Genomic DNA, 13,135 nt, shown 5'->3' with positions numbered 1-13,135 from the left:
AAAAAAGAAAAAAGAAGAAGAATGATGCTGTGGGTGGCAACTCCTGTGGGCAGACCTCCTCACCTAGACAGCCTGTCTTGGCCACATTGCACCTCACTGAATTCTTGCGACAACTTCGTGAGCCAGGAATGATTGTCTCTATTTTACAGATGGGAAAACTGAGGCACGGAGATGCTCGGAGAGCTGCCCAAGGCGGCCGAGCGAGCCCATCAGAGAACTGGAATCTGAACCCACGGCCGTCCAGTTCCACAGCTCGTGCCCTCTTTGTTCCGCTGTGCTGCTTGAAATAAAATTAAAGTGAGTGAGGTGAGTCCTGTGCTGTCATCAGATAATTTTTTTTTATGTCCAGGAAGGGTTGGGGTTTGCCGCCCAGGGAGGTGGGGTTGAATCAGAAGGTTCTCAAAGTCCGGACCCAGGAGTGCTTTGGTCTCGGGCAGAGGCCAGAGTTCGTGGGACCACAGGGTGAGTGATGCTGAAACGGGGTGGACACGCCTCCAAAGCCCGGGCATTTGGTGTTGGAAGGAACCCACCTGAGATCATGCCATCTGTTTCTACCTTTTCCATGGGAGGAAACAGACCTCCCATGCTGGGCATGAGGGAGAGCTCCCCAGGGCAGCTCCTGCCCCTTCTGGAGCATTCCTAGGAGCCCCTGCCGAAAACAATCCTTAATTCCCTCAAATTGTCAGGTCTGGGTGTTCTGAGACCCCTTTCTACACATCCAGGCATCAGCACGCCTTGTATTCAGTTGAAGAGAAAGACTTACAGGAGGAAACGTAGAACGAAGAACATTCTAACGATGAAAGAACAGGAGGTCAGCTCCAACGAAGTCGCCGTCTCTTTCCTGAAATACCTGTCTTGCTGAAGACAAGGGGACTGCGTAGACAAGAGAGTCTCAGCTATTTTGAGATGGGGAGCTATCGCTTTAAGAACCACAAGGACACGTGTGAATGACTAGACTGGGGAGAGGGACAAGATGCTCAGAGGAGGGGGTGACACCCTCAACATCACAGCTTCTCCTGCGGCAGGTCGACAGGAAGCTCCAGATCTCCCCCATCAGCCCATCTGGCTTTCGAACGGGCCAGCTGGCCGTACAAAGCCTGCACATATCGGACCACGTGAGTTCAAAGACTCTACGTTAGACTCAAACCTGCATCCCTTTCGTGACTGTCCATCAGCCTCGTTCTGCCCTCAGCACCCTCACCAACAGAGATTTTCCGGAGCTGGATTTTCCTTTCCAGATTCTCTTCTCCAAGATGAATATGCCCAGTCCCTTTGACTCTTCCTTCCTAGATGATTATGCAACTAACTCTTGGGCATCATCTCCTGGCCGTAAACTCCTGGCATTAAAGTGGGAGGGAGATGAGTGCTTGCATCCCGCCAGCGACTTAGGGGAGCCTGTGCTGACTGTATTTTCTAGTACCCAACGCCTCGCCAGAGGAGAAAACGGAGAGACAAGTATCTCAGCCGCGCACAGCTCCTTTCTTACGATTTTTCATTCCTATCAGCGACCTTCATCCATTCACCCAATATCCACTGAGCGCCAACTCTATGCCTGTGATCAGACCAAAGGCCCCTGCTCTCATGGGTTCCACGCTGGGGAACAGACTGTAAATGAGTATGAAATATTCAGCATATTGTATGATATAAAGCGCCTCTGGCTGCTGTAACGAATTATCACAAACTTGGTGGCTTAAAATGACACAAATGTATTCTCTTATGAATCTAGACAAAGAAGTAAGGCTGAAATCAGTCTCACCAGCAGGGCTGGTTCCTCTTGGAGGCTCCGAGGGAGAATCTGTTTCCGTGCCTTTTTTTTTTTTTTTAATATTTATTTATTTGGCTACACTGGGTCTTAGTCGCAGCACACGGGATCTTCATTGCCACATGTAGGATCTTTAGCTGTGGCATGCGGGATCTAGTTCCCTGAACAGGGATTGAACCTGGGCCCCCTGCATTGGAAGCATGGAGCCTTAACTGCTGGACCATCAGGGAAGTCCCTGTTTCTGTGCCTTTTCCAGCTTCTCGAGGTGCCTGCATTCCTGGGCTCGTGGTCCCTTCCTCCTATGACTCCAAGCTATTATTTTGCGCATCACAGCTCCTACTTCTGTAGGCATGTCTCCCTCTGCCTTCCTCTTACACGGAGCCCTGTGATGACATCGAGGAACCACCTGGATAATCCAGGGTCATCATCTCCCCATTTTGAGATCCTTAACACAATCAGATTTGCAAAGTGCCTTTTGCCACTTAAGCGAACATTCTCCGGTTCCAGGGATTAGGACGTGGATATCTTGGGAGGGCTGTTATTTAGGAAGGAAACAATTCAGGAACTTGGGGAGGGGGTAATGAAAGAGCTGGGAGGTCCTCTCTGAGAAGGTGGCCTGTGGGTGGAGACCTGAAGGAGGCGGGGGAGGCGGGTGTGTGGGGAAGAGCGTTCCTGGCAGAGGGAACAGCCAGCGTGAAGTCTGAACGTCAGAGCCAGCCTAGCACAGTGAAGGAACGGGAAGGGAGCTGCAGGGGCTGCAGGGCATGGAGGGGCGGAGAGTGATGGGAGGTGAGGTCGAGGAAGCAAGTGGAGGCTGAAACCCAGATTATTCATGGGATGAGCATTTGTCCCAGAGATTTTTTAATTTTTTAATTTTTTATTTTTTTTCCCTCTGCGCGCAACAAGGCAGGCAGAATCCTAGTTCCCCGACCAGGGATTGAAGCTGCCCCAGGGATTCTAAGTAGGGGTATCATATGGTCCCTCTGGCTGCTGTAGGTAAAAACACGCTATTACCTGAATGCACGGGAACTCAGGTAAGAATACGGTAACAGTCCATGAGATGGTTTTGGAAGATGTTTAGAATTCTACAGTAGTGTGGGACCTGGAGCTATTTTGGCACTTTGGCAGGGGTGGGCAGGGGGGTGGGGTGGGTGGGATATCAATCTTTTTTTTTTTTTAAGATGTTTTGATGTGGACCATTTTTAAAGTCTTTATTGAACTTGTTACAATGTTGCTTCTGTTTTGTATGTTTTGGTTTTTTGGTCCTGAAGCGTGTGGGGTCTTCACTCCCTGATCAGGGATCCAACCCACACCCCTGCATTGGAAGGCGAAGTCTTAACCACTGGACCCCCAGGGAAGTCCCCAGTCAATCTTAAGTAATTCAGCAAATATCAGTGATGCGCTTGGCCCGGTCCACTGGGGTGTCTCTGCCCCACACCTGGGAGCAGCGTCAGCCCACGCCCCACCATGGCTGACCGGGGGAGCTGTACCTGGGCAGAGCTTCATCTTGCCATTCTTCCTTCACATCCACGTTTTCCATCCGGAGCGTGGCTTCGGTGGTCCCCATGGGAGCTGGGAAGAAGCGCCGACTTGAAGCAGGGATGAATCCTGGAGGAGGGCCGTGGATGGAGGTGTTACTGGACAGTCATCATAACCACAATTCCCCACCCACACGCAGAGCTTCAGAGATCGATCTGCAAAGAGCTCTTGTGTCCATCGTCTTAGTGAATTCATTGCCCAGTCCCACGAGGCTTCTTCACTTCACAGGTGAGAAAACAGAGGCATAGAAAGCTGAACACCCATGTGGGTCTGGAGTCTGAAACCCAAGGAAGGGCTGAGCATCCAGCTAAAAGCAACCCCCTTTGAAGCTCGGAAATCTACCCTCCGCTTGGTTCACCATCTCTCCCTTACCTTGGACTTCAACTAGGAAGCAATAAATCCCATTAAAGTTATTTATACTAAAGTGTTAATGACTGATACAAGTAAGCTTCCTTGCTGGGATTGACATTCAGGCAGGACCTAGTTAACCCCAACCCGCCTCTATCTGCTCCAGCCCGCCTGCCCTGTCCCTCTGTCCCCTCCCCTCCCGCAGTGAAGAACCAAGTCCTGACAACCTGACCCTAGGACTAAAAAAGGCAGGGTGGAAAGTGCCTGGGGTTGGAAATCAGGGTCATAATTTTTACCAGCCACAGAATGCCAGTTTTGTTTTCATCATCCGAGGAACCAGCTGGGGGCAGGGATGGAGTGGGGGCAGTGCTCTAGATGGTGGCTTAAGTGCTGGGCTGTCTGGGACTGTGGTCAGAACTGCTGAGTGAGACTGAATTGGGGTCTACCCTGGGGCATGGCAGACTCCCTCTGCCTCAGTTTCCCTGCCTGTCAATGAAAGAATTGGTCTAGAGATGATCTCTATGATCCCTTCGGGCATAACACCCAGGATCTTTTTTTTTTTTTTTTGCTGACAAAGCAAGAGACTTTATTGGGAAGGGAGCCTGGGCGGAGAGCAGGAGGGTGAGGGAACCCACAAGGACAGCTCTGCCGTGTAGCTCACAGTCTCAGGTTTTATGGTGATGGGGTGGGTTTCCAGGTTGTCTCTGGCCAATCACTCTGACTTTGGGTCCTTTCCGGTGGCACACGCATCTCTCAGCCAAGATGGACTAAGGCGAGGAGAATCTGAGAGGTAGGTAGGACATGTGGACTGGCATTTCCTTTTGACTTTTCCCATATTCTTCTGGTTGGTGGTGACTGGTTAGTTTCCATACAAATTGTTAGTTCTCATGCAAATCTGCCTGGCCAGTAACTGTGGGCAGTTACAATCTGTGCTTCCCCTAACACTAAGACCTCACAGAGTATGAAAGCCTCATGAGATGATACACAGGAAGCACCCACAGCAGTGATGGACACTCGTGTGCTCTACATACATTACCTATTAACACCCAGGATCTTATGACTCAACGAATAGCACAGATTCTGAGCTTTTAAGCCAGTGGTTCTCAACTGGAGGTGATTCTGCCTCCCGGCTCCAGACACTTGGCAATGTTTGGAGGCATTTTTGGTGTCACAACTGCGGGGGGGGGGGGGGGGGGAGGGTTGCTACTGACATCAAGTGGGTGGAGACCAGGGATGCTGCTCAAATCCTGACAGCGCCCCAGATGGTACCCCCTTAACCAAGAATGATCCGGCCCCAATGCCCGCGGATCTGAGATTGAGAAGTTGCCATCCTCACTTTCCAGCCCCTAAGGTCCCGCCTCCAGCCCCTCCCCCTCCCCTCGCTGCGGCTGTCCCTCTAGAGCTGGTGGGCGGTTCTCATTTTGGGCGTGTCTTCCAAAGCCCCTCGCTGGACCGAAGCCCCTGTGGATGGTGGGTCTGCATTTGGGACTGGGGCTCAGAAGGAGGACTCAGAGGGAGCCCAGGACAGGTGAGGGCCAGGCAGGAGGGGGGGAGGGGATGTCTGAAATTCGACCCTCCCCCGCTTCGGTGAGAGTTTCTCACTGAATTCTTGTCACTGCCCTGAATGTCGTCATTCATTCATGGAGAGGCACAGTAAGATGCAGCACGGAAGAGAGAGAGAGAGAGAGACAGAGGGAGAGAGATCTCTTCCTGATGCTATGGACAACGACCCCCTAGAACCTTACCGCAAGGGAAGTTCCCGTCAATGGAAATTCATCTCCTTTCTGAAGGGAGTGGTCTTTGCGTCTGCTTTCCTTATCCTGAGCTGGGTGTGACCTCAGCCCCCAGAAAGGACCACCCACCTCCACCCCACCCACAGCTGAGACTGGAGCCACACATGTTGGCCCCACGATCCCCTAAATGCGGGATGCGGGTGGGCGCCCTCAGGGCCCTGGACGCTCCCGCCCTCTGATCCCCAGTTCACGTTGGAGGACCGCAGATAAAGCAGCGAGGGGACGCTGAGAAGCCTTCCTTCCCGCTGTGGTGCTGAATTATCAGCGCATCACAGGCAAGTTCAGACAGAGGAGGAGGAATCTCTGTCTTCAACCATCTCCCTTCCTCCCCACCCCATAGGCAAGCCTTTACGTACACATCTATCAAATCCTTTTTCCAAATCCGCTCACCGCGTTATAAATAGGAAACGCACAGAGGTGGGACGTGTACATTTCGGTCTCTCAGGAAGCGTCCCAGAGAGGGGCTGAGGGTTTGAGCCGCCTAATCTCTAAGCACGTCCTGGAAATGGTGCAATTCTCTGCCTTCCAGGTGAACGGTGGGCACGGGAGGTGAACTGTGGGTGTGTGTGTGTGCGGCGGATGGCTTTCTCCGAGTGGGGAAAAAAATGGAGGTGTTATTATCCCAAGAATCACAAGACCCTGGTTCTCTTCTCCCACTCGTCCCATCTGCCAGAAGGGGGTTTGCAGCAGCAGATACCCGGGGACCATCTTCCTCGGCAGGGCGGGGAGAGAGAAAGTGGACTCACCTCCGCGTGCGTCCCGGCTGCCTCCGCGGCCTCTCTCCGTTACGCGCAAACAAAGACGAGCCCCGGGCGGATGCAGCCGGGCATCCCTCGCCTTCAGAGCGCGGTCCCCGGGCCTTCAGAGCATCCGAGGAAGATGCACGCAGGGGCGGACTGTGCATCCAAGGAAGGTCACCCAGAGCAACGCGGCGGGCGCAGATGGACGCTTTTGTCCAGGGGTGGGGAAGGGCTTGCAGTTAGCGGTCGACTCCCCCTCGCTCGGCTGCGGCTGCGTCCCCGGTCATCGTGCCTCCGTGGTCTTTTCCTCTTGCCCGTTCGCAGCTGGCAGAGGCTCGGTTTCCTTAAGACAGTTAATTATGCTGCTTTTGTGTGCAGGGTGGGTGGGTGGGGGCAGGGCTGACCAAAAAAGCACAGCCCCCTGCCAGAATCGGTGCTCTCCATTGGCTGAGAGGGGAGCATTTCTAAGAGCCTCACCAGGGGCAGAAGCGGAAATGATTTCCTGATGGCGCAACACAGATTTAAAAACAAAACAAGGAACAAATAAATAAATAAATGGTAGCGATGGCCTCATTCCTTAGATTAGGAGGGAGGTAGGGAATAATATTCTCATAGACCCATTTCCTGGGTCCCTCAGCCGGCCACTTACTATAAGCCCTGTACCCAAGACCGGGCTGGGTTCCGGGGAGGCAGACTCATCTCAGATGCACTCGCTGGGGGCCACCGAGGGAGAGGCGCCCCCTGCAGGTGTGCGTGCAGTAGCCCCGCCCTGGAAGACCAGAGAATGGTATAGAGTTAAGAGTGCACTCTCTGAAATCAGACCATAATTGGGTTTGGACACTGGCTCAGCCACTAGCTGGGGGACTTGGTTGGGTAAGTGATCATACCTGCTGGACCTCAGTTTCCTCATCTGTGAAATGGAGACATTAGGGTACTGGCCTTTTGGCATTTAAAGAGGCGATGCAGGGAGGGTGCTTGGCATAGTGCTGCAGCATGAGAAAAGTTCTATGCATGTTTCTTGCTGTTGCTGTTTTTATTTTTAGACTGGCAGCTTGTTGAATGGTGTCCCCCCACTCCCTGCAAAGGATATGTCCATGTCCTAACCCCTGGAACTTGTGAATGTGACCTTATTTGGAAAAAAGCGTCTTTGAAGATGGAATTAAGCTGAGGATCTCCAGATGAGATCATCCTGGATTTAAGATGATCCCTAAATCCCAGGACAAGTGACTTCATAAGAGAAGAGAAGTGGGTGGAATGCACCGTGGGAGATGGAGGCAGAGATCAGGTTGATATATCTCAAGTCAAGGGATGTGAAAGCTAGCCTGTGACCCCCAGAAGCAGCAGAGGCACCAAATGGATTCTCCCTCCCAGCCCCCAGCAGGAGCCAACCCTGCCAATACCTTGATTTCAGACTTCTGGCCTCCAAAACTGTGAGAGAAAAAAAATCTATTTTTTGAGCCACCTACTTTTTGGTACCTTGTTATGACAGCCACAGAAAACTAATACATGACCCCAAGGAGGAACGAATATCTATTGTTTCCTCCTGTCCCTCTTGTTTATCATTTTTTTAAAAAACTTATTACTTATTTATTTTGGCTGCACTGGGTCTTCTTTGCAGCCTGCAGGCTCAGTAGTTGCATCTCGTGGGCTTAGTTGTGGTATATGGGCTCTTAGTTCCTCGATCAGGGATCGAACCTCAGGCCCCTGCATTGAGAGGGCAGAGTCTTAACTGCTGGACCACCAGGGAAGTCCCTCTCCTGTCCCTCTTAATCACTGTGGTGGTTTTAACCTGTTCTGTGAACACACCATGCTCATTCCCACCACAGGGCCTTTGCACAAGCTGTTTCCTCTTCCAGGAATGCTCTTCCCCCAGATGTTTACATTATTCAGGTGTCAGCTCAAAGTAACCTTCTCAGAGGCCTTCCCTGATCACCACCCACCTTGCCTCTCAACCCATTACCTAGTCTAATTTGTTTTTCAGTATATATATTTTTTACCCATAGTAAAATACACACAACATAAAATTTTACCATTTTAACCATTTGAAAGTGTATAGTTCAGTGACATTAAGTACATTCACAGTGTTGCACCATGATCACCAGTATCTAGTTCCAGAACTTTTTCATCACCCCAAATGGAAACCCGTACCCATGAAGCCATCCCTTAATTCCCCCTTCCCAGCCCCTGGCAACCACTAATCCACTGTCTGTCTCTGTGGATTTGCCTGTTCTGGATATTTCATATAAGTGGAATAATCTACTATGCCATCTTTTGTGTCTGGCTTCTTTCACTAGAGCATCATTTTTCAAGGATCATCTACACTGTGGTGTGTGTCCCTGCTTCATTCATTCTTATGGCTGAATCATACACTTCATTGTATGCCTGTGCCACTTTTTGTTTATTCATTCACCAGTGGATAAACAAAAAGTGTTTCTACATTTCGGCTCTTGTGAATGGTGCTGCTGTGAACATGAGTGTACATGGATTTGTTTGAATCCATGTTTTCAGTTCTTTGGGGTATGTGTATACCTGTGAGTGGCATTGCTGGTTCACACACTAATTCTATGTTTAAGGTATCAAGGAGACGGATGAGTTTTTTTTTTTTTCCATAACACTTACCACTGTTTGAGATTATTTACTTATTTCTTTGTTTATTCTAGGACCCCCCCACCCCCTTATCGGAATAGAAATTTCAAAAGAGATTTGGTTGGGTTTTGTACACTGTACAGCAGAACCCGGCACAAAGATGTGAGGGAAATGCAGGTAGAATGCACGGACACTGGCTCCCTTTGTGGGTCTCAGACAACACTCTATTCACATGGCTGCCCCACTCACTGCATTAGGGTCTGTGCTCCTCCAAGCCAAAGGCATAAAGGCATAAAGGCAAAGGCCCCACAGCAAGGGAGGAGAGCCCAGAGCCTCCAGCACAAGGTCTGGACTTTGCACCTCTTGGCTGGAGGAAGTGGAGCTCTGGGAAGAGACATTGAGTGGGAAATCCAGGTTAGTTCTAGTGCTGGGCCCTGGGGTCCGAAACGTGAACGAGACTTTGCTTTCACAGGACTCGCATTCGGAGAAGCAGATGGGCAAGGGAGTTTGGGCTGACGTAGAGACATCTTTGGAGCAGAGTGACTTGGGGGGCTCATGGGGAATTTCTCAGTGTGGGGCAGGGATGGTGACCATGTGAGTTGGGCCCTGAGGAGTGAGTAGGAGTTGGGTGGATGAAGCACGGGGAGAAAAGCACTTGGGACAGAAGGGCGTTTGGAAAGCAGCAGCCCCTCCTCCCTGAGAGCGCGCTGGGAGCTGTCCGTGGTGCTGCAGCCGCCGCCGGGCCCCTGAGTGAACCAAGCTCGGCTCTTGCGTGGTTTATTTTTAATTGCAGTTGCATATATTAATATATATTTATACATAACATAAAACTTGCCTTTCTAATCATTTTTAAATGTAAGGCTCAGTGGCATTAATTACATTCACAGTGTGTAACCATCCCCACCATCCATCTCCAGAACTCTCTCCTCTTCCCAAACCGAAACTCTGTCCCCATTAAACACTAACTCCCCACTCCCGTTCCCCCATAATGTAAATTTCTTGAGATCAGAGATATTTCATTTCGTCGTTGCTGTATCTTTGATCCCTAGAGCAGTGGTTCTCACCTATGGGCAATTTTACCCCCCACAGGCCATTTGGTGATGTCTAGAGACATTTTTGATTATCATGACTCGGGGGACGGAAGTGATACTGACATCGAGTGGGTAAGACCAGAGATGCTGCCCAACACTCTAAAATGCACAGGACAGCCCCTCCCTCCCGAAGAGAGTTATCTGGCCCCGAATATTAATGGTGCGGGGTTGAGAAACCCTGCGCTAGAAGAATACCTGAAACATGGTTGGTTCTCAGTAAAATTTGCTGAGGCAATGAAATTGCCAAAGCTTTTCGAAACTTCTTTTCCTGGTTTGCAAAGGGGATTCATACAAGTACATTCAATCCTCATTTTTCGCGGTTTCTGTTTGCCTACCGGTTGAAATTTATTTGTAACTCCCCAAATCAATACTCATGGTGCGTCCAGGGTCCTTTGCAGACAACGCAGAGAAGTGAAAAATTTTGAGTGCTGGTCATACATGTGTTCCCAGCTGAGGTTGAACCAGGGGAGGCTTATTCCAGCCTGGACTGTAAATTTCAGGATCTATTTAGTGCTGTGCTTTCAACATTTTTGTGCTTTTTGTTGGTGATTTGCCTATTTATAATGGCTCCCACGCATGGTGCTGAAATGCTGTCTAGTGATTATTAGCACAAGAAGGCTGTGATGTGCCTTATGGAGAAAATATGCATGTTAGATAAGCCTCATTCATGTGTGACATAGTGCTGTGGACTGTGAGCTCAACGTTAAGGAATCTACAGTGTATATTAAATAAGATGCCTTTAAACAAAAAACACATAACAGAAGGTTATATATTGATCGGTTGATGAAAATGTTGTGGCCAGTGGCTCACAGGAACCTAACCCTGTATTTCCCCTAGGAGCAATGGATTCGTATTTACTATTTCAGTGTTTGTAGCAACTTTATAGAACAGAACTGCTGTTCATAATGAGAATCACATGTACCTACTTCTGAGGGATATTGTGAGGACTAGATAAAGTTGTGCATGTAAAGCATTTAGTGCAATGCTTATAGCGAACAACAGGAAAAAAGATATTATGCAATCCAGAGAAAACACTAAAACGGAACTGCTTTTGTGAAAAGCAGGCAGCATGGGTTATCTAGTTAGAGCTGCAGGAAATTGGAGGGAGGCCGTCTGTAATTGCCACTCTGGCCTTTAACCAGGGCACAACGGGAGAGCTGCGTTTGCCAGACGTGCTAGATTGTTCCTTGTGGCCACTCATGGTCATTAAGACACAAATGGAAGAATGCCATCCACTAAATGACCCATACGGCTTTCCTGGGCACCCTGGGCTTGCCACGGTTTCAGTCCAAGAGTTAACTAGCCTTGTGCCTGCTTAAAAGGGGGGCAAAAGAACACCACTCTACCGTGGTCTGTAAATGTAATCTTTTTTTTGCCTTAAAGAATTAATTAAAAAAATTGAAACAATTGTAGATTCAATGAGGTTGTAAAAAGTAACACAGAGAGATCCCATGTACCCTTTTCCACCATGTTACCCAATGGTAACATCTTGCAATGTTATAGTACAATAGCACTATTGCTTTTGATACGATCAAAATACAGAACATTTCAATCACCACAGAGTCTCTCATATTGCCCTTTTATAGCTACTCCAACTCCCCATTCCCCCCTCCCCATGTCCTTAACCCCTGGAAATCACAAATATGCTCTCCATTCCTATAATTTTTGACCTTTCAAGAATTTTATGTAAATGGGATCATACGTGACCTTGTGTCATCAGATTTTCCCACTCAGCATAATTCTCTAGAGCTTCATCCAAGTTGCGGTATATATCAAGACTTTATTCCTTTTTATTGATGAGTAAATGGAAATGGAAATGTCCAGAACTGGCAAATCTGTAGAGACAGAAAGCAAACTAGTGGTGGCTAGGGGCTGGGGTGGGGGTGGGGAAGTGACTGTTAAGGGGTACAGGGTTTCTTCTTGGGGTGATGAAAATGTTCTGGAATTGGTGGTAACGGTTGCACAACTTTGTGAATATACTAAAAACCACTGCATTGCATACTTTAGATGGGTGAATAGTATGGTACGTGAATTATATCTCAATATATCTGTTCTTAACCAAAGAGGACCATGATTGTAATAGTTTGGTTATGATCTACTTCCCTGAATCAAAGTTCTTGAGGACTGGTGCCATGCGGCTCACTGTTTTTTGTTTTTTGTTTGTTTGTTTTTTAAAAAAATAAATTTATTTATTTACTTATTTATTTATTGGCTGTGTTGGGTCTTCGTTGCTGTACACGGGCTTTCTCTAGTTGCAGAGGGCGGGGGCTACTCTTCGTTGTGGTGCACTGGCCTTTCATTGCGCTGGCTTCTCTTGTTGCAGAGCACGGGCTCTAGGTGCACGGGCTTCAGTAGTTGTGGCACGTGGGCTCAATAGTTGTGGCTCACCGGCTTAGTTGTTCCGCGGCATGTAAGATCTTCCCGAAGCAGCAATTGAACCCGTGTCCCCTGCATTGGCAGTGGATTCTTAACCACTGCACCACCAGGGAAGCCCACGGCTCACTGTTGTATCCCCCATGATGGCTCTGCCTGTAATAAGTGGGTCAAGAAATACCTCTCAAAATGAATTACCCTTAGAATAGGGTTTCTGACATTGGGGCCAGGTCATTCTCTGTCGTGGGGGGCCCTCCTGGGAACTGTGGGGTGTTGAGCAGCATCCCCGGTCCCCACTCACTTGATGCCAGGAGCACCCCCCGTCGTGAAAAGCACAAGTGTCCCCAGATACTGTCCGCTGTCCTCTGGGTGCAAAACACTCCAGTTGAGAACCACTAATTTAGAGCCACTGAATTTTAGGTACTGGAGCCTTAGAAGGCTCCACGAGAAGACTGGCACCCAGGGGGCTGCCAAAGGGACAAGCAAGACTTGGCCGTATCTATAGAGCCACATTGACCCAGCCAGCAACGGTCAGCGGGGCAACCAAATCCCCCCAAGAGCACAAAAGGAAAACCACTTGCAGCCGCGAAATCCCCAAGCTGAGAGGTTAAAGGGAAGGCGGGATTCGGTAAGGGGCAGGGCTTGCGGCGAGGGGCGGAGCTTGAACCGAAACAGCGAGGGCCGGATCTGGGGCTCGGCAGGAAGTGGGGGTCGAGCCAAAGACCCCGGATGCTGAGTACTCAGAGGGAAGGCGGGGCCTCCGATCAAGGGGCGGGGCTTGCGGCGGGGGCGGGCTCGAGGCAAAGACACGCCCCCAGACGCAGACCAGGAAACGAAAAGGCGCGAGCTTCGCGCGGGGGGGCGGGGCCTGGGGCGCGTGGCGGGGCGCGAGCGGCACGCGGC

The 13,135-nt window shown here is 49.9% G+C and overlaps 1 protein-coding gene across 1 annotated transcript in view; it reads right to left on the bottom strand.

Moving 5' to 3' along the window:
* ATCAY (ATCAY kinesin light chain interacting caytaxin) overlaps positions 1-3,482 on the bottom strand; it is a 34,038-nt gene extending 30,556 nt beyond the window's left edge. The window contains exon 1 of the mRNA XM_057710022.1: positions 3,253-3,482. Within this exon, the coding sequence (XP_057566005.1) occupies positions 3,253-3,329 (77 nt within the window). The 5' untranslated portion in view covers positions 3,330-3,482. The remainder of the gene's footprint in view (positions 1-3,252) is intronic.
* Positions 3,483-13,135: the final 9,653 nt, after the last annotated feature.

The sequence above is a fragment of the Hippopotamus amphibius genome, chromosome 15 (assembly GCF_030028045.1).
Source record: "Hippopotamus amphibius kiboko isolate mHipAmp2 chromosome 15, mHipAmp2.hap2, whole genome shotgun sequence".
In the NCBI taxonomy this organism is placed as follows: Eukaryota; Metazoa; Chordata; class Mammalia; order Artiodactyla; family Hippopotamidae; genus Hippopotamus; species Hippopotamus amphibius.
Note: the sequence above shows the minus strand (reverse complement) of the source record. Positions and strands in the feature narration are given on the sequence as shown.